Source organism: Notolepis coatsorum (genome assembly GCF_963971535.1).
Source record: "Notolepis coatsorum genome assembly, chromosome: 18".
Lineage (NCBI taxonomy): Eukaryota > Metazoa > Chordata > Actinopteri > Aulopiformes > Paralepididae > Notolepis > Notolepis coatsorum.
Window position 1 is genome coordinate 21,402,335 of NC_140182.1, and position 26,920 is coordinate 21,429,254.

Below are 26,920 nucleotides of genomic sequence, written 5' to 3' on the forward strand. Positions count from 1 at the left end.
TGGAAAATAGGCAAACGGACACAATTTCATGACATAATAATCAACACAGCCATCGTTGTACACAGAAACACAAAAAATATAGGCAAAAAACACAAAATAGTCGCTAAGGGGGCAGAAGAGTTAATAAATCGCTTAAAGGCACTGGATCCTATGTACACTCCTACACAATGTGCAGTTTTAAATTCTATGTCCCTATTAGGGGTGTAACGATGCATCGATTCTAATGTGACTATTCAACTGCATCGATTTGAAAATGTTAGAATCGATTATAATAGAAATTAATGGCAATTTTTTTTTTTTTGTGTATTGTTTTTATTTACCTATAGTCCATTCATGCTGAGTGAATCAGTTCCCCCAGCCACATTTGTGTATTAAATTTTTTTGGGGAATTAACTGATAGAAAATGTATCGAAAATGTATCGTATTGAATCGTGGTCAAATGAAGAGATTTCATGATGCAATGAATCGTTGCCTGAATAATCGTAATCCAAATTAATCGTTGTGAGGTTGCATCGTTACACCCCTAGTCCCTATGCTATACTTGCTGTTACTAACTATACTATGCAACAATCACAACAAGTTATTTTCTTAAAGTGTCCTTTTTCCTTCCTTTAAAGTGTCCTTTTCTTGTGTGTTTAAAGTGACCTATGGTGCGTTTGTGTGTGTGCGAGTGCAGAATGTTGTGTTGTGTGTGTGTATGTGTGTGTTCATGTGTGCTTGTGTGTGGAGAGATCAGTGTTCAGTGTTCTGATGGCCTGAGGGAAGAAGTTGAGCCTTAGTCTCTCTGTTCTTGTTGCGTGTATACGGAGGTGCTTGTCTGACCGCAGCAGCTTGAACAGGCTGTTGTTGGGGTGGTGACAACATACCCAAATAAGGAGCTGCGCTGCAAAACTGGCTGCGATAGTGTGGTCCTAGAAATCAAACGCTGGCGGCTCAGATGGCTATAGGCCACACACTCAGAATGGAGTAGGGCTGACCCCTATTAGTCGAATAGTCGACTAATCGGTCGAAAGGAGCCGTAGTCGACTGCCAACCTCTTAGTCGAATACAAAAAAAATATATAAAAAAAAATATAAAAAAAAAATATATATATATATTTTTATCATTCTTTCCAAAAGAAAAGAGGCCTAACGCTAAGGCTAACGCTAATGGCACGCATACCAGAGGCTAACTGCTTAAGAAAACAGGCACAGAGGCACTGAAAGAGGATTTCACCCATCTAATGAACACACTAGACTAGACAAATATCAAGATGTATCCATCAGTGGACCAATTGCATGCTTTTGCAGAGGACAAGAAGCCTTCAGTCGACTCCTTCAGACATTAAGCACCCCCCACAGCCCAAATGTAATGACAAAAAAATATATATATATATATATATATATTTTTTTTTTTTATAGTCGACTAATAGTCGACTAACGGCAAATTTTTGCCAATCATAGTCGACTATCCAAATCCTTAGTCGGGGACAGCCCTAGAATGGAGCATCACAGAGTACTAGCGTTCTGAACATTTATCATGGAAGGTTTAGCGACGATGTCGGTACGGAGACGCAAGCTTACCAATCTGCTGGAGGAAGCGAAGAGCATCTATATAGCCGTTGTTGCAGATTTCAGCCATTTTCTGTCAAATACAAAGCAATATTATCTCAATGGCAGCAGATAACTGATTCAGCAGGCTGTATAAATCAGATTGGCACATCCAGGTACTTTCGCGGCTGCGCCTACTTTTGGAGGGAAAACAGACACTGTTCCTATATTGACACCATTGTATTTGGCCTGTATGAAAACTGTTGGCAGAACGCCTACATTGTTTGAAACAGCTCTGAACCTACTGTATGTCGACGATGCCCAGGGCCAGCTCTGATCCTACTGTATATCGACGATGCCCAGGGCCAGCTCTGAACCTACTGTATGTCGACGATGCCCAGGGCCAGCTCTGAACCTACTGTATGTCGACGATGCCCAGGGCCAGCTCTGATCCTACTGTATGTCGACGATGCCCAGGGCCAGCTCTGATCCTACTGTATATCGACGATGCCCAGGGCCAGCTCTGAACCTACTGTATGTCTACGATGCCCAGGGCCAGCTCTGATCCTACTGTATGTCGACGATGCCCAGGGCCAGCTCTGATCCTACTGTATGTCGACGATGCACAGGGCCAGCTCTGATCCTACTGTATGTCGACGATGCCCAGGGCCAGCTCTGAACCTACTGTATGTCAACGATGCACAGGGCCAGCTCTGAACCTACTGTATGTCGACGATGCCCAGGGCCAGCTCTGATCCTACTGTATGTCGACGATGCCCAGGGCCAGCTCTGAACCTACTGTATGTCGACGATGCCCAGGGCCAGCTCTGATCCTACTGTATGTCGACGATGCCCAGGGCCAGCTCTGAACCTACTGTATGTCGACGATGCCCAGGGCCAGCTCTGAACCTACTGTATATCGACGATGCCCAGGGCCAGCTCTGATCCTATTGTATGTCGACGATGCACAGGGCCAGCTCTGATCCTATTGTATGTCGACGATGCCCAGGGCCAGCTCTGAACCTACTGTATATCGACGATGCACAGGGCCAGCTCTGATCCTACTGTATGTCGACGATGCCCAGGGCCAGCTCTGAACCTACTGTATGTCGACGATGCCCAGGGCCAGCTCTGAACCTACTGTATGTCGACGATGCCCAGGGCCAGCTCTGAACCTACTGTATGTCGACGATGCACAGGGCCAGCTCTGAACCTACTGTATGTCGCCCTAACCCTAACCCTAACCCTCGACATATATATACGTTATTTGATCGTTGTTTCTTTTATTCGAGCCTGTGTCCATAGGGAATGAGTCTGAGATCGCAAAAGTCCAATACTGCCGTCTTGTGGTATGTGGCCAATGTTGCACTCCCTTTGAGACTCTGTGTATGACTGTGTGTCGATGAAATTCATCCGGGCGGACTTTTCTAGTAAGCTGGACCAAGGGCTTTACCAGATCGCATTGAATAGTTTTCGGGACCCCCGATTCATTATGCTGTGGTGGGTTATGTCGTGGCCCAAATGGACATACGATCTAACAGATGGCAATCAAATAATTGGAATATTCTTTTTGGATTCTCACCGGCCACAGGTAAGAGCAATTTAACGCCAATTACAGCTTGATTGTGCCTCGTTTTCATAGCCATCGCCCTGATCAGCGTATGCTGTTGTACTAACGAATGCCGTTATTGACAATCAATTAATCAGAAACGACACCACCCCCCCCCCCCCCCTTTCATGCATTCATGATGGAACATAATATACCGATCATATGCATTTGAATTTTTAATTGTATCGTGTATAGGGACGAAATGCCAATGGATTAAGTATAATATGCGTTGCGGCCTATTACTAGCCTCCCAGGAATTACCCTAAACCGCTCTAAAACCATACTTTTTATTCACCATATAAAAACAGATTTCTTTTTCTTTTTCACATCTTGAACGATAGATACTCTATGCCAAATGGGCCATAGTATTGCATCCATAGCTATAATATATATATAGTTATAGCCCAGCAAACAAGGTGAGCGACTCCATAGGTTTAATGCGTGGCAGCACATAGTCATATCCCGTTCCCAGCGTGGCGATCAATGAGTTAACTGAATGTTGTTGTTAAAGCGCTTCTGTGGCTGACCATGGCTATCTCGTCCCTATAGCCCTGCTACAGAGAAATATCCGTCTTAGAGTTTAACACACACAGGGTCCTTTAAACTCCAGTCTATTACTATTACACTCCAGATATTTACATACATGCCGTTATAACCATATGAAAACCAGTAACATCCTTCAGTGGTTTATATTTACAAAGTATACTTTCAGAAAACATAATTAGGTATAATATTTTAATAGATTTTAATTTGGGATCACCCGACTGTTGCCCCGGTCAGTGTCTCACCTCGGTCTCTGGGGGGAAGAAGGTGCTGGCGACTCTGTACATGTTGTCCACGTTGACCTGGACGCTGACGTTGTTGAAACGAATCTCGTGGAAGTTGAGCGTGCTGCTCGCACGGGGACACACGTCACTCTCCCCGGAGTACGGGGAGAAAGTCACCGTGTTCTTGAGGTTGCAGCGTGGCAGGTTGTCGCTGATGGCTCCGTCCACGTAGCGCTGACGGGGAAGACGTCGTGAACCTCAAGACTTTCACAGTGATACAAATCTACATTGTGTGACCCATTTCTGCTTTAGTTTTGCTACGAAACATATCTTAACACGGACACACTCATTGGGCCTCATTCAACAATACTCTCTTATTATTTTTCTTATATTCTTGCTTACCTGTCTGTTAAGAGAACAATAAGAAAAGCCACTGCCACATTCATCAAGCCGTTCTTAACGTCGAAATCTGTGCGTACCCAGGAGATTTGCATGATGAATCCCACTCATTCTTAAACTCAAAAGCGTGTTTGCGCTAAATTCATTTGCATACAGACACGCCCACCATTCCCTTATAAGGCGAATGAGGCGTGTGTAAAACAGCCGTGGTTCGCCATCTGATCCCTGTCTGATATATTCAACAGGAAGCGCTTTGCGATCTCAAAATGACACACACACACACGTCTCACGACTTGCGACTCAGTGCATGTGTGTGTGTGTGTGTGTGTGTGTGTGTGTGTGTTCCTGTGGGTCGCTCATCGCATGTGTGTGTGTTAATCTGATGACAAATAAAGACTTATACTTGTACTTATACGTACTGTATAGTGCAAAATAAATCGTTCCAGCAAAGTAGGCTTTGTCAATACTGAACGACTCGTCAAGAACCAATCGCGACGCGCAGTATACTGATATATATATGCCGCTGATCCATATGCTCTCTCTGAAATGTCCGTGGCTAAAACTCAGAGTGCGCTCAGAACTTTAGGTGTGGAGCAGAGTTGTGATTGATTGATTGAACATTTTATTAACAGATTGCAGAATGGGTACAATACAGTACAGCTCAATACACACAATTGTTAAGGGGATGCAGACCAGAGAAAGACTTTCGTCTTGTTTACATCAGGGTCCCCCATTTTCAATTCATCATAACATATATGACATACATGACATACAGATAGACAGTACTGCTACATCTATACAGAGAAGAGAAGAGAGGAGAGGAGAGGAGAGGTTGTAAATATGCGTTATATGCGTACAGCCTGGGCAGCCAGCATCTAACTGTTCTAACAGCAATATATAATCCATTTCAGAAGCAGAACGCACGCAATAAGTTATAATAATAATAATAATAATAATTGAAAAGTTCTGAGTTTATAAAGTCATATTTGGGGGTACTGTATTTGGGGGCAATTGACCAATGGTTTGCTTTCAACCCATGAACTCCTTCCTCTCTCACCATTTTATATATATTTTTTTATTTTATCTACTAAAACTGTATTGTATTATATTGTTTGTTTTGTAAAGTGTCTTTGAGAATTAGGAAAAGTGCTATATAAATCTTATGTATTATTATTATTATTATTATTATTATTATTATTATTATTATTATTATGAATGGTAGGCTTTTTTAAATGTTTCTCATCTGGGTAAGAGTTTCTTATCTGGGTAAGAGTGCTCTCTTTGGTCTTGCCTGAGAGAAAAGCAACAATAAGAAAACATTGCTGAATCCCAGGTAAGAACAAAATAAGAGGAAATGCTAGTTAAGAACGAAATCTGTTCTTATATCGCTTCATGAATGAGGCCCAATTTGAGTGTAGTAGCAGCAGTGCAGAGAAATTCCATCATGAAGTTACATTGCAAGGCTCCTCCTTCTAACCAATCAGAGAAGCTCAAAGGAAATTTAGTCAAAACTGAGTGATTATCTGCTTAGATTCCACCACTAAAAAGTATTATATTGACGAAATTCCCTATGAGCTTCTCTGATTGGTTAGAAGGAGGAGCCTCTCTGTGAAACACTCTGTGTCACTCACAGTAGACTGACTCAAGGTGTCCATGTTAAGATATTACAAAGATATATGTTTTGGTGAATCTTTTTTAAGGAAAATAAATGGTTAAACCTAATAAAAGTGCAAAGGTGTTATCAACTCACCACTCCGCGAAAAACGGGAGGAATCACACCACAGTAGAAAGGGATGAAGCAGCTACATATGATAGCCTGAGAAGGAACACATCACTATTAGATAAACTAAGAAAAATAGTAGACACTTTTTATTAATTTTGTTAGTTTGTTTCTCAGATCTGGGTCGGACATAGTTACCACGGGTCTTTGTCTCAGGTAAGCACATTTAAAAATCACAAAGTCTAACCAAATAAGATCAAAATCTGAAATTATTACTATTACTAGAGAGGTGCGCTCAGCAGAGAGAAAATCTCCACCAGGCGGCAGCCATCAATTAACTTTCTAGTGGCATACATGTTAGGCGGGGGCTTAAGTGTAGGGGGCGGAGCAAACATAGACCAATGAAAGCAGATCTCCTTGCAGTACTCTTATTACACTAGTACACACTATTACACAAATCTTTAAAGGTCCCATGTTTTGCTATTCCTTTCACTATTTGGGCCATTTTAAACAATTCCTGTGAGTCTATGGAACACATCTGTAAGGTTTTTTTCAAAAAAGTCACCCACACAGCGTGATATATACGAGAGAGAGCGAGAGAGAGAGAGAATGAGCGAGCGAGAAAGAGAGGGAGAGAGAGAGAGAGGATAGATCGCTCCATGCGTGCGTGTGCACTGTGTGAGCGGCTCCTCGCGATTGTGTGTAAAATGCAGGTGGAGAGAGAGATGGAGAGAGAGAGAGGATAGATCGATAGATCGCTCCGTGCGCGCGTGCGCTGTGTGAGCGGCTCCTCGCGATTGTGTGTAAAATGCAGGTGGAGAGAGAGAGGGAGGGAGAGAGAGAGGATAGATCGCTCCGTGCACGCTGTGTGAGCGGCTCCTCGCGATTGTGTGTAAAATGCAGGTGGAGGGAGAGAGAGAGAGAGAGGGAGAGAGAGAGGATAGATCGCTCCGTGCGCGCGTGTGCGCTGTGTGAGCGGCTCCTCGCGATTGTGTGTAAAATGCAGGTGGGGAGAGAGAGAGAGGATAGATCGCTCAGTGCGCGCGTGTGCGTGTGCGCTGTGTGAGCGGCTCCTCGCGATTGTGTGTAAAATGCAGGTGGAGAGAGAGAGGGAGGGAGAGAGAGAGGATAGATCGCTCCGTGCGCGCTGTGTGAGCGGCTCCTCGCGATTGTGTGTAAAATGCAGGTGGAGGGAGAGAGAGGATAGATCGCTCCGTGCGCGCGTGTTTACTGTGTGAGCAGCTCCTCGCGATTGTGTGTAAAATGCAGGTGGAGGGAGAGAGGGAGAGAGAGGATAGATCGCTCTGTGCGCGCGTGTGCGTGTTCACTGTGTGAGCGGCTCCTCGCGATTGTGTGTAAAATGCAGGTGGAGAGAGAGAGAGGGAGAGTCTGGAATAGGGAGACCGCTTCCGCATTATTCCCACTGCTCCATTGTTGAGCGAATTGTTGATTGTGGGCGGTGACTACAACCAGATCAGTGCCTTGCTACGTAGGATAGCGAGTAAATTCTGAATGGCTTGGTTCAGTGGGGGAGGTTCTTGTCTGAGCTGAACTGAAGAAACGGGAGTAGCTAGAGATTTCACATCTAGTCAGTGTTGGTACAACCCCACATTGCTAGAAAACAATGCTAAACACTGGAAAAGGCTATTTATAAGACAGGGAACCTTTAAAACGATTTGGGTTGAATAAACCTTTAAAACTAAGTCAATTGACACCTCCCACAAGTCTCTACGACTAATGGTGGATTTCCAAAAAATTTGGAAATCAATTAATAATTTGTTTACAACAGTAGGTTCATTATGGCATGTTGTAATCAGGTGCCAGAGAGCTGATTACCAGCAAACCTGTGTAGTGTCGCCAAATACCAACATGAAACAAAGCCTGAGTGGTCCGGTACGAGATTGATATCACGCCATAAATCCATCTCTACAGAAGGTATGAATTAATGTTGCGTTTTTTTATGTAGCCAAGAGTAAAGACACTAACCCTGTCAAAACAGCAGTCAAAGTGTATACTACGATTGTTTACCAATGATTTTTAACTGGTTCTGCGCCAAAAACGAGTATACTCGTTATTGCCGTCCAAACGTAAAGCGCCAACCACGAGTATACTCGTTATTGGATCCTTTTTTCTTTTATTCGCTATTGCCATTCATAATTCATCGGGGCAGCCTGTGCATGCTGTTCTGAATGTGTCTGAGCTGGCAGACGGTCAATACCGCCCTATTGCACTCCATTTGAAACTATGTAGTTTGTTTTCTGGGCTGAGCTGAGCCGTGCAGGCAGGGTCTAAATACTCCGGCAAGGCAGGCGCTTCGAACGATACATGGACTAGGCCCCCCCCCCGTTCATATGCAATGCTGGATAACATGGGAAGGACTACCGCGACCAGGATTTGGAATGGCGATCAGATAATTGGATTATTCTTTTTGCATTACATCAGAGACAAGGTAAGGACTCTATATATCCAATCTTGCATTGATCCGATATTTCGTTCTCCCGCGATTGAAGCCGTCTGTGTGGAATGTGTGTGTGGTGTGTCCCGTTGGTCACAGCACGGCACGAATGGGCGCCCCGCTCCTAACCAGCTTTCATGCAGGCGAAAAATGACAATGTGATAAGTGAATTCCAATAAAACGCCTTTTTCTCGTCTTTTCCTGGAATTACTCAGAATCACTCAAACTATACTCATATTCACCACGGTATAAAACGGAAATGTACGGATGAAAAAATAATCAGTTTTTTGCATGTTGACCAGAAGAAACTCACTGACAATCGACAACGTCATTAGATCCATAGCTATAATATTTAATATAGTTTTAGCACTTGCAAACACTGCATTCTCTCCATTGAATAAAGCACTGGCACTGACGGCCCACAGTGCCCCCTGCTGACTGGCAGTCAATGTGTTAAGTCTTGAGTGAAATACAGTAGGAGTTTATAGAAATCTCAGCGCATCGAGTGTGAAAAAGGCGCTAATTGACACGAGGACTTGGCGCAACCTAACATGAGTGTAGTCTTTTTTATTTTTTAAGATTTATTTTTTAGCATTTATTGCTTTTTTCCTGGTCAGACATGACCGACAGATGAGGAGAGGGTGAACGGGAGAAGAGGCGGGGAAGACATGCGACAAATGTCACCGGGAGCAGGAAGCGAACCCGGGACGGCCGCATAGGTGTGCGATGCACTAACGTGGTGCGCCACGAGGGCGCCCCCTGAGTGTAGTCTTTTGAGAGAAGAGACCCATGGCTTTCGATGGGCTTTCGAATAAAAAAGAAACTACACCTCCCAGCTCATGCCATCATCATCAACCTTTATTTGTATAGGCAGGTTAGTTAAAGGGGAACTATTTTACTATTTCCTTCACTATTTGGGCACTTTTACACAATTCCTGTGAGTCTATGGAACACCTCTGTAAGGTTTAAAAAAAAATTCATTGTTTTGTATTTCTAATCAAGTACTCAAAAACAGCATTTTTCTACCTCAAGATCTTAAGCCGTTTTGAGGCTGGGCTCCAACCACTGTGTGGCCTGGTGGCTGGTGCCAACTGCCACACCAACTGCCACATTATTATGCAGCTGAGAAATCTCTGACATCACAGATATGTACATTTTCAGATGACTCAGTTCAGTGAGGGTGAATATTGTGAGAGGAGAATTGGAAGTGCCAATATGAGAATTAGAGACATAGATCCTATTAATATAAGTCCACATAGCTAGGAAACAATGCTAAACACTGAAAAAGGCCATTTATAAGATAGTTCCCCTTTAAGAACAAGTTCTTATTTTCAATAACGGCCTATTTGGGGGTAAAAAGCCCCCTAGGGGAAAGGGGATGGGGGATAAAATTAAAATAAAACACAAAAAGGCAGGACATACATACAGAGCAACAACTGAACTGAACAACAACAACTGACAGGCAACAGAACAATAGTGGCAGCATGGTGTTAGCTCACAGAGAAGCAGCTACATGAGTGCTCTAGGGCAGTGGTCACCAACCTTTTTAAGCCCAAGATAACTTTTTTTTTGGTGAAGGCAAGATCTACCTATTGAAGCTAAGTGCAGCATCACTTTTCACATCAAAACAAAAGTAGAACTGTAATGTGTACTTTCTCAGTCAGTGCTAAGTGTAGCATCACTTTTCACATCAAAACAAAAGTAGAACTGTAATGTGGACTCTCAGGGAAAGATCAACATTTTAATTTTCAGGGAAAGATCTACAGGGAAAGTATCAAAGATCGACCAGTCGATCGCGATCGACGGGTTGGTGACCACTGCTCTAGGGAGTTTGTTAAAGTTTCCTTAAACAATCGAATTGAAATAAACGTTTCCATATTTAAGGTTTTTTGTAGTGTGTTCCAGCTATCAGCTGCCGCGTACTGAAAGGAGGAACAGCCTTGTGAGGAGTTGGCATGGGGGGCGTTTACCAGGATATGTGTGGCTGACCGGGTGTGGTAATTCGGGAGTGGACGAGGGTGGACTAGGCGAGTAAGGTAAGGGGGAGTACGGCCTATAGGGATGGGCGTGACCGATTACTCGTAGCTATGAGAAAAATCCAAAAAAAAATCGAAATTATAAATATTTATGATTTTTTTTTTACATATCTTTTCACATGTATGTGTAAGATTATAACTGTTTGTTGGTTTCCTTAAACATATATACGTGAATGAACAAAAATAAGTTAAAAAAAAAAGAATAAATATTTTTTTTCCCTTTTCGAGTAATACACGATCAATCGAGTATAGCATGCGATCAATCGATCTGGATTTTTCTTTAAAATGCCCATCCCTACGGCCTAGAAGTGTTTTATATACAAAGGCCAGCCAGTGGATGTTGCGTCTAATTTCCAGGGAGGGCCAGTTTACTAGGGAGTATAGCTCGCAGTGGTGGGTCCTGTAGGGGGCATTGGTAGCAAAGTGATATAGGATATCTAAGCGCTCTAGATCTCCTTTACGGGCCAAGCGGTAGATTACATCGCTAAAGTCAAATATCGGCAGGACAGTCATCTGGACCAGGTGAGTTTAGCAGATGTAGTGAAGGAGGAACAGTTCCTATACAGAAAGCTAAGCCTTGCTTTGACTTTGACCTGCAGTTTAGTTGATTTGATTTGATTGATTTGATTTTTATTTAGTACATACAATTTATACAATAGTATAAAAACAAGGGGTACAAGGATAACATGTGAAAGTCTGTCGACTTGTTTCCCAAGAAAAATACAATAAATCACAAAGAAAGAGTTAAGAAGATAAAATAGATACAACAAGTAGATAAAATAGACAACACAATTTTCTGAAAGAGCCTCATTTCAGCATGTCATGTTCCTGTTCTTCAAGAGTGGTGGCCAAGCACCCTCTGCAACCTATTGTTGCAGATGTCGCTTCACACCCCTCTTGAAGACAGCAATAGTGGGGGAGTTTTGGATGGCCCTGGGCAGAGAGTTCCACAGCCGGCAGGCTGTAGACAGAAAGCCATTCTGTGAATAGGAACCCTTTCTAGGCTCATAAACTGAGAGCTGTCCAGACCGTAACTGTCGTCCGTGGACCTGGCCACGCAGGACAATACGAGAGCATAAGTTAGGTTAGGTGTTCAGAGAAGGAGAGTTTGGTATCGATCCACACTCCCAGGTATTTATAGGAGGTGACCAGTTCAAGCTTTTTGCCATTGGCGGCTACAATGGTGTCAGTCTGGGAGGCACCCTTGTGGCCGAACCACATGACTTTGGTCTTGCTGGTGTTTAGGACCAGGCAAAGGGCGGAGAAACCAGCTTGGATTTTTAGAAAGCTCTCCTGGAGAGTTTTCAGGACAGCATCCGGGGAGGGACCAGAGGTGTACAGAACTGTGTCATCAGAGACGGTATCCCACCAGAAATGTACCTCTCTTGTTGGGACATAATTGGACCCTTATTACTAAATATGATTTTATACTCAGTCAAGGAGGGGAACTTCCATAAGAATGACAATATTGCACTCATAACAGTCCTCCTCAAAAAAGACAAAGACCCCACCGAGTGCGGTAGTTACAGACCTTTAAGCCTCCTCGGAACCGATATCAAACTGTACTCTAAGGTATTAGCCATCAGACTACAAAAGCATAGGACGTCTTTAATTCATCCGGACCAAACAGGCTTCATAAGAGGCCGCCTGATCACTGATAACATAAGACGATTACTACACGTACTAGATGCTAACAAGGAAGACAACACACCTAAGGCGATGCTGTCCCTGGATGCAATGAAAGCTTTTGACAGGTTGGAATGGTCGTATCTATGGGCAGTATTAGAAAGGATGGGGTTAGGAAAAGGATTCATTGATATGATTAAAGTATTATACAAAGACCCATCGGCCATGATTACAACAGGTACAATCACCTCCGAAATCTTTCCAGTATCACGGTCTTCCAGACAGGGTTGCCCCCTTAGTCCCGGACTATTCGATCTATCATTAGAGCCTTTAGCACAATATATAAGACAATCCCAATCCATAGAACCAATCGTAATCAAGGGCACACAACACAAAATTAGTTTATATGTGGACGACGTAATACTGTTCATGCAAAACCCCAACACCGCACTGCCTCATCTTCTCAAGTTGATTGAGGACTTTGGAGATTTATCGGGATTTAGGATAAATTGGCCGAAGTCGGCCTTCCTCCCACTTAACGCCCCTGCAAAAAGAAATATAACCCTCCCAGAAGAGATACCGATGGTAAAACACTTTAGATGTTTGGGAGTTGAAATATTCCCTACCATAAGCCAAACGGTGAAGCACAATTACATAAAAATCCAAAACAAAATCAAATACGACCTTGTCAGGTGGTCAAAACTTAAAAACTCAGTACAAGCACGGATATCAATAATTAAGATGGACGTCCTACCTAGAATCAACTTCTTCAGCTCAATGCTACCGTTACCCCCTACAAAGGGTTACTGGAAAGAATTACACTCCTCCACATCCAAATTTATTTGGAATAACAAACCACCACGTATAAAAAGATCCACCGCACAGAGAAACAAAGCAGACGGTGGTATGGCATTTCCAGATTTCCACCACTATTTTAAGGCATACACTTTAAGACCACTGACAACATGGTTTGATCCCCAAGCATCAGTATCCTGGAGAAATTTAGAAGAAAATATAGTAGCTCCACATAGGCTGAAGGACATAGTGTACACCAAATTATCAATTAAGCAATGCGAATGGAAATTTGGCCCCATAATCACTCATGCAATCCGGATATGGCGTGAAACACAAAAAAAAGACTCTCCCACATAAATGGCATAATCATACTCCCTTATTCAATAACAATGCACTCTTGATTGGAAAACAACCTATAAGATTCCCTAGATGGGAAAAGCAAGGCATACACACATTAGGAGATGTTTTCAACAAACAGGGTTTTTGTAGTTTTGATGAGATATGCAAAAAATTTAATCTCACCAAGTCCTCATATTATTTTTACGCACAGTTATTGGCATGTTTGAAGGCTCACAGTGTTCCATTAAGGATACCAATTGTACACCACAGATACCACAAATTCTTCTATGAAAGAGAGACATCGAGAGGTTTTGTTTCAGATTTTTATCATCAATTACTAACGGCCTCGTATGAAACCCTACATCTAGACTCAGTCTGGAGGAGGGATATACCAGACCTGGAGATAGACTTTGACTGGCAAGAAGCCTGGGCAAATGTACGCCTTGCATCAAGGAACCCGGACCATCAACAAATCAATCTTAACTATATTCACAGGACATACTTAACTCCTATAAGACTGAACAAAATGGGTCTTAAACAAGACTCCAAATGCTCCTTATGTACAAATGGGGACGAAGGGACATTTATGCACATGTACTGGGACTGCCCACCAGTTAAGATATTTTGGAAAGAAGTGACCCAGCAATTGTCAAATCTCTTAACTCTGGATATACCTGTACACCCCTCTGTATTACTGGTGAATGATGTCTTTGAGCATGCAGTACCTCCACAGCTAAAGAGATTGGTTTTATCCGGTATCACAGTGGCTAAAAAGCTGATAGCATCACGATGGTTTCAACCGGAAAAAATGTGCCGTAAGGTCTGGATTCTTACATATCTCGATGTGATTTATCAAGAAATATCAACAGCTAGAATTTTGGGTCTCAATGAATCCAAAATGGCAATGTGGTTAGAAGTGGTGGAGAGAATAAAAGCCAGCATATAATGGTAGTGTCTGGTTAGGAACAAATTATAATGGTTGGATTATCCAATGGGGGGTCCGGGAGAGGGGGGTACGAGCTGGAGCATATGTGTATTTGTATATCCTATTGTGTGTTGTCATGTTTGTTTATGTGTTTGTTTAAAAAATAATAAAAAAATAAAATACAAAAAAAAGAACTGTGTCATCAGCATAGAGGTGAATTATATATTATTGTTGAATTATATATATATATCGTTTATATAGATGGAGAAGAGGATTGGAGCTAGTAAGGAGCCTTATTGACGCCAGCCCCTGTCAATAATCGGACTTCTAGCGTGAACTTTTATTTTCTCTTTATTTTTGGGATCATATCTCACAGGTGGAACAAACCTGGATATTATTGCCATAAAACAGAGTTAGTTTCTCTTCCTTTCTGTGAATGCAATCTGATGAAAAATAGCGGAGCAATTTACATTATAAAAAAGTAACTGTACTTACAGTAGATTTCATTCACGGTTTTTGCTGCCCTGTCAGGGGCGCCTGGTGGTACTAAATCCAGATTGAAAGGGGAGATTTGGCCCGATCCATAGATGTGTGACTTGGCCATAATAAGGTAATTTATAGGCCTGATATTCTATAATCATATTTCAAATTGCACGTTTCCGGATGGCAGAATTCAGTACTGCATTTACAAAACCTCCTGTTAATCATCTGTCCTTTATTCATTTGCTTAGATTATTTGTACACATGATCTCAAGAAGGTGCTGAATGAGCTCAGTGGTAATTCCTCAAGGCCAGGTCAATTTTAGCATGGTGTTATTCACCGTCAAAGATGAAAAAAGAAAATTTATATTCACCTTTGGTTCATTACAATTTACTCAAGCCTAGTAACAGACACAGTATTTCTGACAGGGAATACATTCCCTGAGATCCATAGATGTCCCTAGACACCAAGAACATGCAAATGGGCCTTGTAGAAGTTGAGCAATGTTCCATTTACTTAGGTATGTATTTTTAGGCAAATTTTCTGAAAATATGGTTAGGGCTTAAGAGGTTAAGAGATAAGTTAGAGAGAGAGGTGTGTTGTTATCAACAGCACTAAATAGCATGGTTGGAAGAGAGAGTACAAAGGTATACAAGAAGATGAAGATAAAAACTATAATAATAAAATAAAGATAAGAAAAACAAGATTCTGTTTAATCAATAGAACATAAGAGGGAGTGTTCTAGTGAATAACAGCACATTGTAGATCACCAAAGCTGTGATGTTATTAACTTGAACTACCATCTATTATGCTTTTATACAACAAGTTACAAGTTAATTCCACTCTGTATATATGCGTTGCTAAGCAACTCGTAACGTTATAGCAAATAACACATGGCTCTCGGCCAATCAGATTGCTTGATCAGAACCAACTGTTGTATAAGTTACATATTGATACTGCCACATTGCCAGGTCAGCTGGGTCAGTGGGCAAAAAGGACGGGCAGAAGAATGACATTGTGTGCAGAACATGGAGATACAGACTCAGAAACCTCCGACTTTATGAGTTGACGAGGACCGACCAAACAAGATTCTTCTACAAGTTCCAACCACCACTGAATCTCAAATGAGGAAGACGCAGTGTTGTCTTCTGGGTTGAAAATGGGTGGAGTTTTTCCGAATTTGCCTCTAATGGCACAGTAGCACTGGCAACACTTTGGTTGTATAGACCTTTCCTGCCTAGTATGGCAGAAATCAACGGTCTTTTCCTTTACCCTTTACCAATAACTTTGTCCTTGGTGTGCATGTGCATCATGTCCTTGCATGTGGGGTTAATGGGAAAATTGCGTTTCACCAAAAGATTTTGGGCTAGATCCACAAAGAATGGATTGCACGGAGCAAGTTGCACCCTTACTTACAATTCATTATGAATTGAAAATGGGGGACTCTGATGTAAACAAGATGGAAGTCTTTCTCTGGTCTGCATCTCCTTAACAATTGTGTGTATTGAGCCGTACTGTATTGTACCCATTCTGCAATCTGTTAATAAAATTTTCATTCAATCAATCACTGTGCAGATTGATTGATTGAATGAAAGTTTTATTAACAGATTGCAGAATGGGTACAATACAGTACGGCTCAATACACACAATTGTTAGGGGGATGCAGACCAGAGAAAGACTTTCGTCTTGTTTACATCAGAGTCCCCCATTTTCAATTCATAATGAATTGTAAGTAAGGGTGCAACTTGCTCCGTACAATCAATTCTTTGTGTTTTGAGCTGCCCGAAAATACTTCACCCCTGAGAGAGCGATAGGGGTGTGTAGGTAGGGACTGCTCACTCCATGCATCTCTATGGTGCAGAATCAAACACATTAGCAAGCTAGCTACCGTTTTGTTTTTGTTTTAGTCAAGGGTGGGTGGAGGTGGAGGGCTTTAGAGCCCCAGGGACAGGAGTCCTTAGATTCATAATCCGACACACTGAATAAAGCCATTATCTTCCCAGAACAGAATATTCAACTTCTTATCCCCCGTACCTGAATGAGCTCCTCTCTGGTGTCGAACTCTGACACTATGACGTTCTTCCCATCAGACACTCTGGTGAGGGACACACACAGCCGTCCAGAGACGCGGACGTGAGCGTCTTCTGGCAGGGTGCTGATCATAATGTCCCGTACCAACTGCAGCAGGTTGAAGGCAGGGTGCAGGGGACCCAGCTTACGCCGTCTGGCCTCTTTGCACAGGGACATACATTTTACAGCACCTATTTCTGCACAGAGAAAAAACAGTCCTCAAGTTATAAAGAGCAGACAAGTTTGCACGGTGGAAACCACTTGTTTTCTAAACCGAACAATTGGAAGCCTTGTGACAAAAAAAAATATGAACAATTTGAGCCGATATCTCACATTCATTCACACATAATTGCATTTGGATTGACTTGACGACTGCATTTAATGGGCTGTCCAAAATGTTTTCAAAACATACATTCAATTGTTCTAAAGTAATGTCACATTAGCATTTCCCACACAGCTCTTAAAAAAGGACCATACTGTTCTAATTCTGTTTCCTACATGGTCTCCGTAAGAACCCGTACAATAATGTTAATTAGTTGCATTAGTTGTTTGTGGACTAGTTAGCGGATATCCTTTACAACTGACTAACCCGAGTAGATTATACAGTATAATGTTTTCAGGAAAGCAGATTGGATATCTGAAATTATTTGATTATGTTGGTATCCAGGGGGATGGTTTTAGTCATCATTTTCACAACAACAACAACAGTTCCAAGTTATTTTACATCAACATACCTTCTGTAAAAAAATAAAATACAATGACATTGAAAAACACAATTTTCATTTTGTACCGAATTTGAAAAATAAGGTTTCCCACAGGTTGGAGTTTAGTAATACTGTGAATTTCTCCAGACCTTGGCAGAGCCAGAGGTGTGGGCAGTAATAACAACCACTCCCCTATCCCCACTTATTTGGACACATCAGTCCAAATAAATTTAAATAAACAAAGTGCAATACCAAGCAGGGCCTATAGAGGTCGCTTTTTGACTGCATTACAGATCAACTTGTTCATATTCACAAATCGAAACTATGCAGTACAATGTCATAGAAATAACATGTGAATTATATTTTAGGATGGATTTCCCCTTTAAGTCTTTTAAGGAAGGTACAAAAACAGAGGCCTATTTTTCATTAGTATCACTATTTTACTATTGTTGGCTTGTTGCAGGACTAGTTTTAAGGGCTTAACACCAGAGGTTCCACTGTAAAATAGCTCTTGCATAAACAAAGGTCCAGCACTCAAACTGGATGTTGCATGGAAGTTGCATTTAACATTATCTTCGGTTCAAATAACAAACTCAGCAAGACCGACGGCTTCTCAGTTACAGTGGGTGACAATATTGTCACAAGGAAAGATGAAATTACCTACCTGGGTTCCATCCTAGAGGCTAATCTTTCCTGTGACAAAATGGCATCCAATGTAATAAAAAAGGTCAACCAACGAACTCGATTCTTGTACCGGATCTCCTCTCTGGTAAACAAGAATACCCTGAAGACTCTGGCAGGAGCACTCATTCAAGGGTACTACGACTATGCTTGCACCTCATGGTACCAAAGCACCTCAAAGGCACTAAAAACCAAATTACAAACATCTCAAAACAAACTAGTCAGACTACTGCTTGACCTGACTCCTAGAACCCACCTCACCCCTGCCCACTTTGCCAACCTAGGATGGCTTAGAGTAGACGACAGAGTACAGCAACTTGCAATGAGCCTGGTCTACAAGATACACTACACGACCAATGTACCCATGTACATGTCAAAATACTTCCCAAAGGTCAGTGAATACCACGATCACAACACCAGAGGGAGCTCCACAAATCATGTTAAACCCAGATTCGGCTCAAACAAGGGACTAAACACGTTTCACAATTATGCCACATCAATGTGGAACGCCATACCCAAAGCTGTAAAGGAATGTGAATCACTACCCACTTTCAAAAACACTCTCAAAGAACACCTACGGGAGACTGCAATTCGAAACTGGCCCCTACAAATGTCCTAACCCAGTTGTACAGTAAAGACCAAGTATGGCCTTGTCAGTATTCCAATGTACAGTGCCCCCCCCCACCTCCAATGTACAGCCCCACCCAACCCCACCTACCCAACCTCCTCCAATGTACAGTTTCTATGTCAAATGTATGTCAGTATTCCAATGTACAGTGTACAGTGTGTGTCCCCCCCCCCACCGCCAATGTACAGCCCCACCCAACCAACCTCCTCCAATGTACAGCTTCTATGTCAAATGTATATACACTCTTTCTGGATTTTTTAGTATCACAAACAGTACTGTATTTGCAAATCTGGTATGTCATAAATGTATAGATGTAGCAGTACTGTCTATCTGTATGTCGTGTATGTCATATGATGAATTGAAAATGGGGGACCCTGATGTAAACAAGACGAAAGTCTTTCTCTGGTCTGCATCCCCTTAACAATTGTATGTTTTGAGCTGTACTGTAGTGTACCCATTCTGCAATCTGTTAATAAACTTTTCAATCAATCAATCAAAACAGTTTGACATATTATGTGAAACGAGGAGGGGAAATGGAGGATATGTCACTATACTGTCATTTTGCATCATCATGCACTCCACCAGTGCAACCCGAGCATGTGCCGTGCCCCCATCTCCCATTGAGTGTCTTACTGGTGACTCAAGTCTCCAATATAATTTGCCTTGTATAAATAGATATAAATAAATAAACTTCCGACCCATTTAGAATGTATATTGTCAAATTAGAAAATATCTATAGGCCTCTATATGTAGCCTGGTCCTAGAACTCCTAACCCTGTTACCCTATTAAACCCTGTTTAAATAATTAAACAATGAATGCAATATTACACTGAGAACTTTTGTGTACATGCAAGATAGTTGCATGATGTGAATTAGGATGTAAACAAACAAAGTGGACTGACTGTCCTATCAGCAACTTTGTTTTAGAGTGAATTGCCTCGGTACATTTTTGGTAATAGCCTTCCTGACAAAATAACTCACTCACCTGGGTATAAAAAAATAACTCACTCACCTACGGGTATTCCACTGGTAAGCATAACAGCTATGAGCGCACCTGCCGATGCGCCATATACTTTGGAGGCGCCTTGAATGAGGTGAGGGGCCCGTTCAAAGATGCAACTCAAGGCACCGATATAGTAAATTCCCATGAACCCACAACCTGCGAAAGAGATACTCCACCCCTTCTCCCAGTCAAACATCTTCTCATGTGTAGGCCGCCTAATTAAACACCTGCGATCCAAGTGCCACCTGTCAAGAGATTATGCCAAACTCTTGAGATATCTCCAAAGTTATGGAGGCATTACTACTTCACCGAGTGAATATCAAGCGACCCTCTCTCACATCACTAACAATTAGCATCCAAAGGTGAAAGAATATGACAATAAAATATTGTGTAATTTTCTCCAAGAAATGCTTCTTCTCCTATTGGCTGAAATGTCACATGGCTCAAAAGGGCAACCAGAGCGTGATAACAGAGCATGGGGTCTTTTTGTTTTATTTTCTGGGCTTTGTTAGGAAACCGTGAGGAGAGAGACAGGATCATACGGTAGCGTAGCCTATGGCTACACAGGGAAGGCTGGGGGGAGTGAGGGAATTGAGGAAGGAGAAAAAGTGGGAAAGGCAGGTAGAAAGAGAGCACTTTCCTTAGAAGGTGACCGGTCAGCAGAGGGGGAAGGGTGGACTAAAATATTCAAAATGGGTAGTAGTGAAGGGTTTGTCGTTTTGTTTAAACTAAAAAGTCAGAAATCGGAGGACACCGCTGGATTTAGAGCATTTAATCCAATAGCACTATCTAAAAGTTTGGAGGGACTGATAAAAGGAGGCTTCGAGACTAAGATTTTGTCAAACGGCATATTGAGAGTTTGTTGCAAGAATAAGGAGCAGTTCGATTTAGCTACGAAGGTGACAAAGGTGGGTGTGGAGACAATTATGAATTATCCCTAGAGAGAGACAGCAGGGGCTTAAAGGAGTGATTTATGGGATTCATGGTGCGTTGTCTAATGAGGAAATAAAGGATAATATCAAGGGAGGAAATGTCACCGACGCCTTCAGATTCAAGGCTTGCAATGCAGAGGTTCCTAAATGCTGTAACTGTGGAGGGGAACATGTAGCAGCGTTTCGTGGGTGTGAGCATGTTGTCCGGGCCAAGCGAGTCCAAACTGTGAGGGATCAGAGCAAGGTGTCATATGCCGAGGCAGTTAAGAAAGTTACGAGTGAGAGAGAAAGGAGAAATGTGGGGGTGAAGTTGAACAGTGTAGTGCAGCCTGTGCAGGCGAGTCAGCACTCTGATCTTATTCTGCCTGACATGTTTAAGCATTACATCACACGCAGGAGTGTGTTATGAGAATTAGAGCATGCCTAGGGATGGTTGTTAGGCCCGAGGCGCAGCTCGGAGGTGCAGCTCGGAGGTGCGCTGTTTCAAAGCATGCCATCTAAGAATGAAGTGAGCGTGTGTTATTGGAATGATTGATTGATTGTTTGACATTTTTATTAATGTCTGCCTTGTTTCGAACTGGTTATAGGGCTGGACGGTATGGTCTAAAATTTATATCACGGTATAATTTGAAGCATAGACGGTAACGGTATATATCGCGGTATATACATTTATCTTAAAATGGCTAACGTTGCCCCGTTGCTGCGCTAAAGCAAGTCTCCTCTTAGCCTCCTTAGCCAAATTGAAATGCCCAAACTATATGACAAGGTCCGTGAGCAAGTGGAGAAAAGCTCAGTACAATTAAACACTATGCAACGACCACTGCAAACGTTGAGTGAATCGTCAAGTAACGTTAACATCATTGCTACTGCTGTGACTAGTTGCTCTAGTCTACCGGTCACAAGGTATGAAGGTATAATCAAAATCCATACCGTAGCGCAAATTCATATTGTTTATACCGTATACCGTTTATACCGTCCACCCCTATTTGGCCCTCTTTCAAAGTCGGTTATGCTTAGAGTTTGGAATCAGGGCTGGTGGTCTATCGCCCTGCTCTAAAGATAAACTCTAAGTATAACCGACTTCGAAAGAGGGCCAAACCAAAGCATAACCAGTTCGAAACAACAAGGCTTTAAAGCATGCCGTCTAACAGTGAAGTGAGCGTGTGTTATTGGAATGATTGATTGATTGATTGAACATTTTATTAATGTCCGCCTTGTTTCGAACTGGTTATGCTTTGGCCCTCTTTCGAAGTCGGTTATGCTTAGAGTTTGGAATCAGGGCTGGTGGTCTATCGCCCTGCTCTAAAGATAAACTCTAAGCATAACCGACTTCGAAAGAGGGCCAAAGCATAACCAGTTCGAAACGACAAGGCTTCAAAGCATGCCGTCTAACAGTGAAGTGAGCGTGTGTTATTGGATTGATTGAACATTTTATTAACAGTGAAATGAGTGTCCTTTTGACGAATGGTATCTAACAACACACTTCGCACGATTTATATTTAGTTTAACAATGAGTCATGACCAACCAATTACATAATCCAACATTGTGTAAGTGTGATGCCCACTAGAAGTGGTATCACGTTAATATCATTAGATTGTGTCAAAACGTTGTGAACATACTGGTACAGTATTACTTCCATCAGAAATAAGGTAGAACAGTCATGTCATACTTAATGGACAACATTAATATAATTTGGTCAATAGGTGGCAGTATAGGACTTGTGTTCAGTAACTTCGCCTTCTAGGGAACCTTACCTCCTAGAACCCACCTCACCCCTGCCCACTTTGACAACCTAGGATGGCTTAGAGTAGACGACAGAGTACAGCAACTTGCAATGGGCCTGGTCTACAAGATATACTACACGACCAAGGTACCCATGTACATGTCAAAATACTTCCCAAAGGTCAGTGAATACCACGATCACAACACCAGAGGGAGCTCCACAAATCATGTTAAACCCAGATTCGGCTCAAATAAGGGACTAAACACGTTTCGCAATTATGCCACATCAATGTGGAACGCCCTACCCAAAGCTGTAAAGGAATGTGGATCACTACCCACTTTCAAAACCTCTCTCAAGGGACACCTACGGGAGACTGCAATTCAACACTGGCCCCTGTAAATATCCTAACCCAACCCCCTCCAATGTACAGTCATTTACCTAGTATGGTTTTGTCAATAGTCCAATGTACAATTTTGTTTGTTTGTACAGTGTCTCCCCCCCCCCCCTCAATGTACAGTTTTGCTTGTATATACAGTGTGCCCCCCCCCCCCAACCACCTCCAATGTAGATTACCCAGTATGGTTGTCAATATCCCAGTGTACCCAACCCCCCCCCACCCAACCTCCTCCAATGTACAGTTTCTACGTCAAATGTATATACTCCCTTTTCCTGACTCCTTCTGTATCACAAACAGTACTGTATTTGCAAATCTGGTATGTCATAAATGTATAGATGTAGCAGTACTGACTATCTGTATGTCATGTATGTCATATATGTCCTGATGAATTGAAAATGGGGGACCCTGATGTAAACAAGACGAAAGTCTTTCTCTGGTCTGCATCCCCTTAACAATTGTGTGTATTGAGCTGTACTGTATTGTACCCATTCTGCAATCTGTTAATAAAGTTTTCAATCAATCAATCAAAACCCTGCTACCTACGGGCGCACGAGGCGAGCTGATTCTCACAACTGAGAGGATTCAGAACCAGTAACATCATGTCCGCGCCTCCTTTTGTCCATGACTAACTACAACCTGTTTTATAGGTGGGTAATACATTACAAAACACACATAAAGGTTAACAATGATGCATGCAATGTCGAGAGCCCAATGAGGTGATGTTTGAGTCAAGTTTAAGAAGTTTAAGACGACGAGTAAAGTGGTTTAGAAGTTGACCGCCAATTGATGACGCCGTGTCTCGTGGCACGTTAAATAGAGTGTTGAAATACAATTCCCCATTCATCATTAAAGTGTCGGAGCTAAGTATCTCCAAGGGGGTTATACAGGTTATGTTTGGGAAATATGTACTGTTTGAGTTGAAATGCTGTTTGGTAAATGAATATTGACATATTTAGTATAAGTGTTAAAAGCGGGTTTAGAGGACTAGAATTAGCCAACGCTAGCTAGAAGTTAGCTAGGTACTAGAGCCGCCCCTTGTGTTCTCTCTCTCTCTCTCTCTCCCTCCCTCCCTCTATCCCGCTCTCAGTTAAATGTAAATATAAATCTATTCCTTTGGGTTTCACCATGGTCACGGTTTAGCAACTCCTAGTAAGGCTGAGATCAGCCATATACATATATATAAATGCACTTTCGATGCACATTGATTAAAGGTTCAAACAAACTTGAGTTGGAACGCAAATGAGTGCCACAGAGGTGGTGAGGTTATTCCTGTGCACTATAGAACAGTGGATATGACTGATGATAAACGAATGATGATAAAGGTAATAGCTATTGATGATGTAAGGAATTGTTTGAGACAATTAGAATGACAGTGTTTTATTAAAAGAAGACGGATATGATGTTCTCTTCCAATATGCCTAGACTGAGATTAACAGGAGAATGCTCCCTTTTCACGTGCTTATATTTAAGACACCAAATATGCATAAAGACATAATTAATTACAATGTACAGTATATAATGCTGGATGACTACATTTGAAAGTAAAATGCTACTGAAGTGAACCAGGGTATCCTAAAAGGGTAGAATCTGTACTGTAATGATGAATATGCCTTTGAATTGATGACGAGAAAGAAAATATAATTGAATGTATTAAAAAGTAATGTAAGATAATTGAAATAATTGATTGTATGATATTATAATGATTGATTGAAGATTCTTATGAATAAATGAGTGCTGTTGTAATAAACAACTGAGAGGATTCAGAACCAGTAACATCATGTCCGCGCCTCCTTTTGTCCATGACTAACTACAACCTGTTTTATAGGTTGAACATATATCTGCTATCAGGTGCCATATCCTGGTACCTGTAACATAAGCAACTAACACATTCCAGGTTTGATATCAGAACAGGGAGGGTGTCATGTATAGATTTAGTTATAGCATCGCCAGAGTTAGCAGGGAAAGGGGGGTGGGAAACCATTGAAGAGAATACATTAGGAAGTGACCACTTTCTGATAGTGGTGGGTTTTGGGCATGCCTTGTTAGTGGAGGAAGATATGAGGCCAAGGCCACTAGATTATAGGAAAGCTAGATGGGATGAATTTGCTGAGGGGTGTATAAGGGGACTGGACAGTGTTGAAGGGGACGGGACAATAGATGAGTGGAACAATAGCCTATGTGGAATGATAAGGGATAATGTGAATCACTGTATCCCTAGGAAAAAAGCTGTAAAACGAAAGAGTGTTCCATGGTGGAATAAAGGGTGTGATGAGGCAGTGAGGGAAAGAAATAGAGCCTATAGGGTGCTAAGGAAGTATCCAGGGCCGGAGAATGCTATAGAGTACAAGCGGTTGAGAGCAGTGGCCAGGAGAACCATACAATCAGCTAAGAGAGAGTGTTGGAGGCGATACTGTGGAAGGAAGGCTGGGGGAGGATACAACAGTAGGGGAGGTGTGGGCAGTAGTCCGGCGAATGTCGATTGATTGATTGATTGAAAACTTTATTAACAGATTGCAGAATGGGTACAATACAGTACAGCTCAATACACACAATTGTTAAGGGGATGCAGACCAGAGAAAGACTTTCGTCTTGTTTACATCAGGGTCCCCCATTTTCAATTCATCAGGACATATATGACATACATGACATACAGATAGTCAGTACTGCTACATCTATACATTTATGACATACCAGATTTGCAAATACAGTACTGTTTGTGATACAGAAGGAGTCAAGAAAAGGGAGTATATACATTTGACGTAGAAACTGTACATCGGAGGAGGTTGGGTGGGGGGGGTTGGGTACATTGGGATATTGACAACCATACTGGGTAATTTACATTGGAGGTGGTTGGGGGGGGGGGGGCACACTGTATAAACAAGTAAAACTGTACATTGAGGGGGGGGGGGGAGGAGACACTGTTCAATCAAACAAAATTGTACATTGGACTATTGACAAAACCATACTAGGTAAATGACTGTACATTGGAGGGGGTTGGGTTAGGATATTTACAGGGGCCAGTGTTGAATTGCAGTCTCCCGTGCAGTCTCCCGTGTCAGGGGTTGTTAAGTGGAGAAGCGTCCCAGTTCTAGAAGAAGGGGGAGTGATTGCTACAAGTGATGTGGAAAAAGCCAGTATGTGTGTAAAAAAGTTTCAGGAAGTTCATAGCGGGGTTAATATTGGGGAGGAGGGTATTAGGATGAGGAACGAGGTAGTAAGAGAGCAAATGTACAAGCTTGAGGTGAGCCAGGATAATGTGGATGCCAGTAATTTGTTCTTTTCATTGGATGAGCAATACAGAGAGTGGGGTCAAACAGTGCCAGGGAAAGATGGCCTAGCCATATGAGGTGATAAAAAAATTGGATGATGTAATGTTGGAAGAGATACTAGCGCTCATAAATACAGTGTGGGAGGAAGGTGTTATCCCGGTGGAATGGAAGCATGCTGTAGTCATCGCTATCCTTAAACCAGGAAAGGTAGTCACTAAACCAGGTTCCTATAGGCCAATTGCACTCATGGCTGTTTTGTGTAAAATTATGGAGCTTACATATAAGCTGGAGAAGCAGGGAAGGTTCAGACCATTCCAGAGTGGATTTAGGGTAGGGAGGGGTACACTGGACGCTGTGCTGTAAGATGTTCGAAGATGTCACTGCAGCGCGCCAACAAAGGTGTAAACAAAGATGGCGGCGGATGCTTTCCATGCACAGTTTGAATTGCTGGCCCATGCAGGGGGTTGGTCAATTGAACACAAAGCACTGTTTGGTCATTGTTACTCAGCTGAAAGAGTCGTACCCTTCCTGCTGACTTGTCGTACAGTCCAGAACTTGTAAGTCACTTTGGATAAAAGCGTCAGCTAAATGTCTAAATGTAAATGTATGCCCTAGGTCAGATGCAGCATGCAGGTGTTATTCAACCTTCCACCAGTGCATGGGCCTCGCCTGTAGTCATGGTCCCCAAGCAAAGGCCGGATGAATGGAGGTTCTGTGTGAACTACAGGCCCCTCAACACTCACTAAAAGGACTCCTACCCCCCAAAAAAACAACAAAGTATATTGTTTTAAGGAAAGCAGATTGGATATCTGAAATTATTTGATTATGTTG

At 42.3% G+C, this 26,920-nt stretch overlaps 1 protein-coding gene across 1 annotated transcript in view; it reads right to left on the reverse strand.

Moving 5' to 3' along the window:
* LOC311245189 (patatin-like phospholipase domain-containing protein 2) overlaps nucleotides 1-26,920 on the reverse strand; it is a 53,589-nt gene that overhangs the window by 16,045 nt on the left and 10,624 nt on the right. The window contains exons 2-5 of the mRNA XM_084335000.1: nucleotides 16,716-16,948; nucleotides 6,055-6,120; nucleotides 3,927-4,139; nucleotides 1,563-1,623 (exon numbers count right to left, since the gene is read on the reverse strand). Coding sequence (XP_084191126.1) covers nucleotides 1,563-1,623; nucleotides 3,927-4,139; nucleotides 6,055-6,120; nucleotides 16,716-16,948 — 573 coding nt within the window. The remainder of the gene's footprint in view (nucleotides 1-1,562; nucleotides 1,624-3,926; nucleotides 4,140-6,054; nucleotides 6,121-16,715; nucleotides 16,949-26,920) is intronic.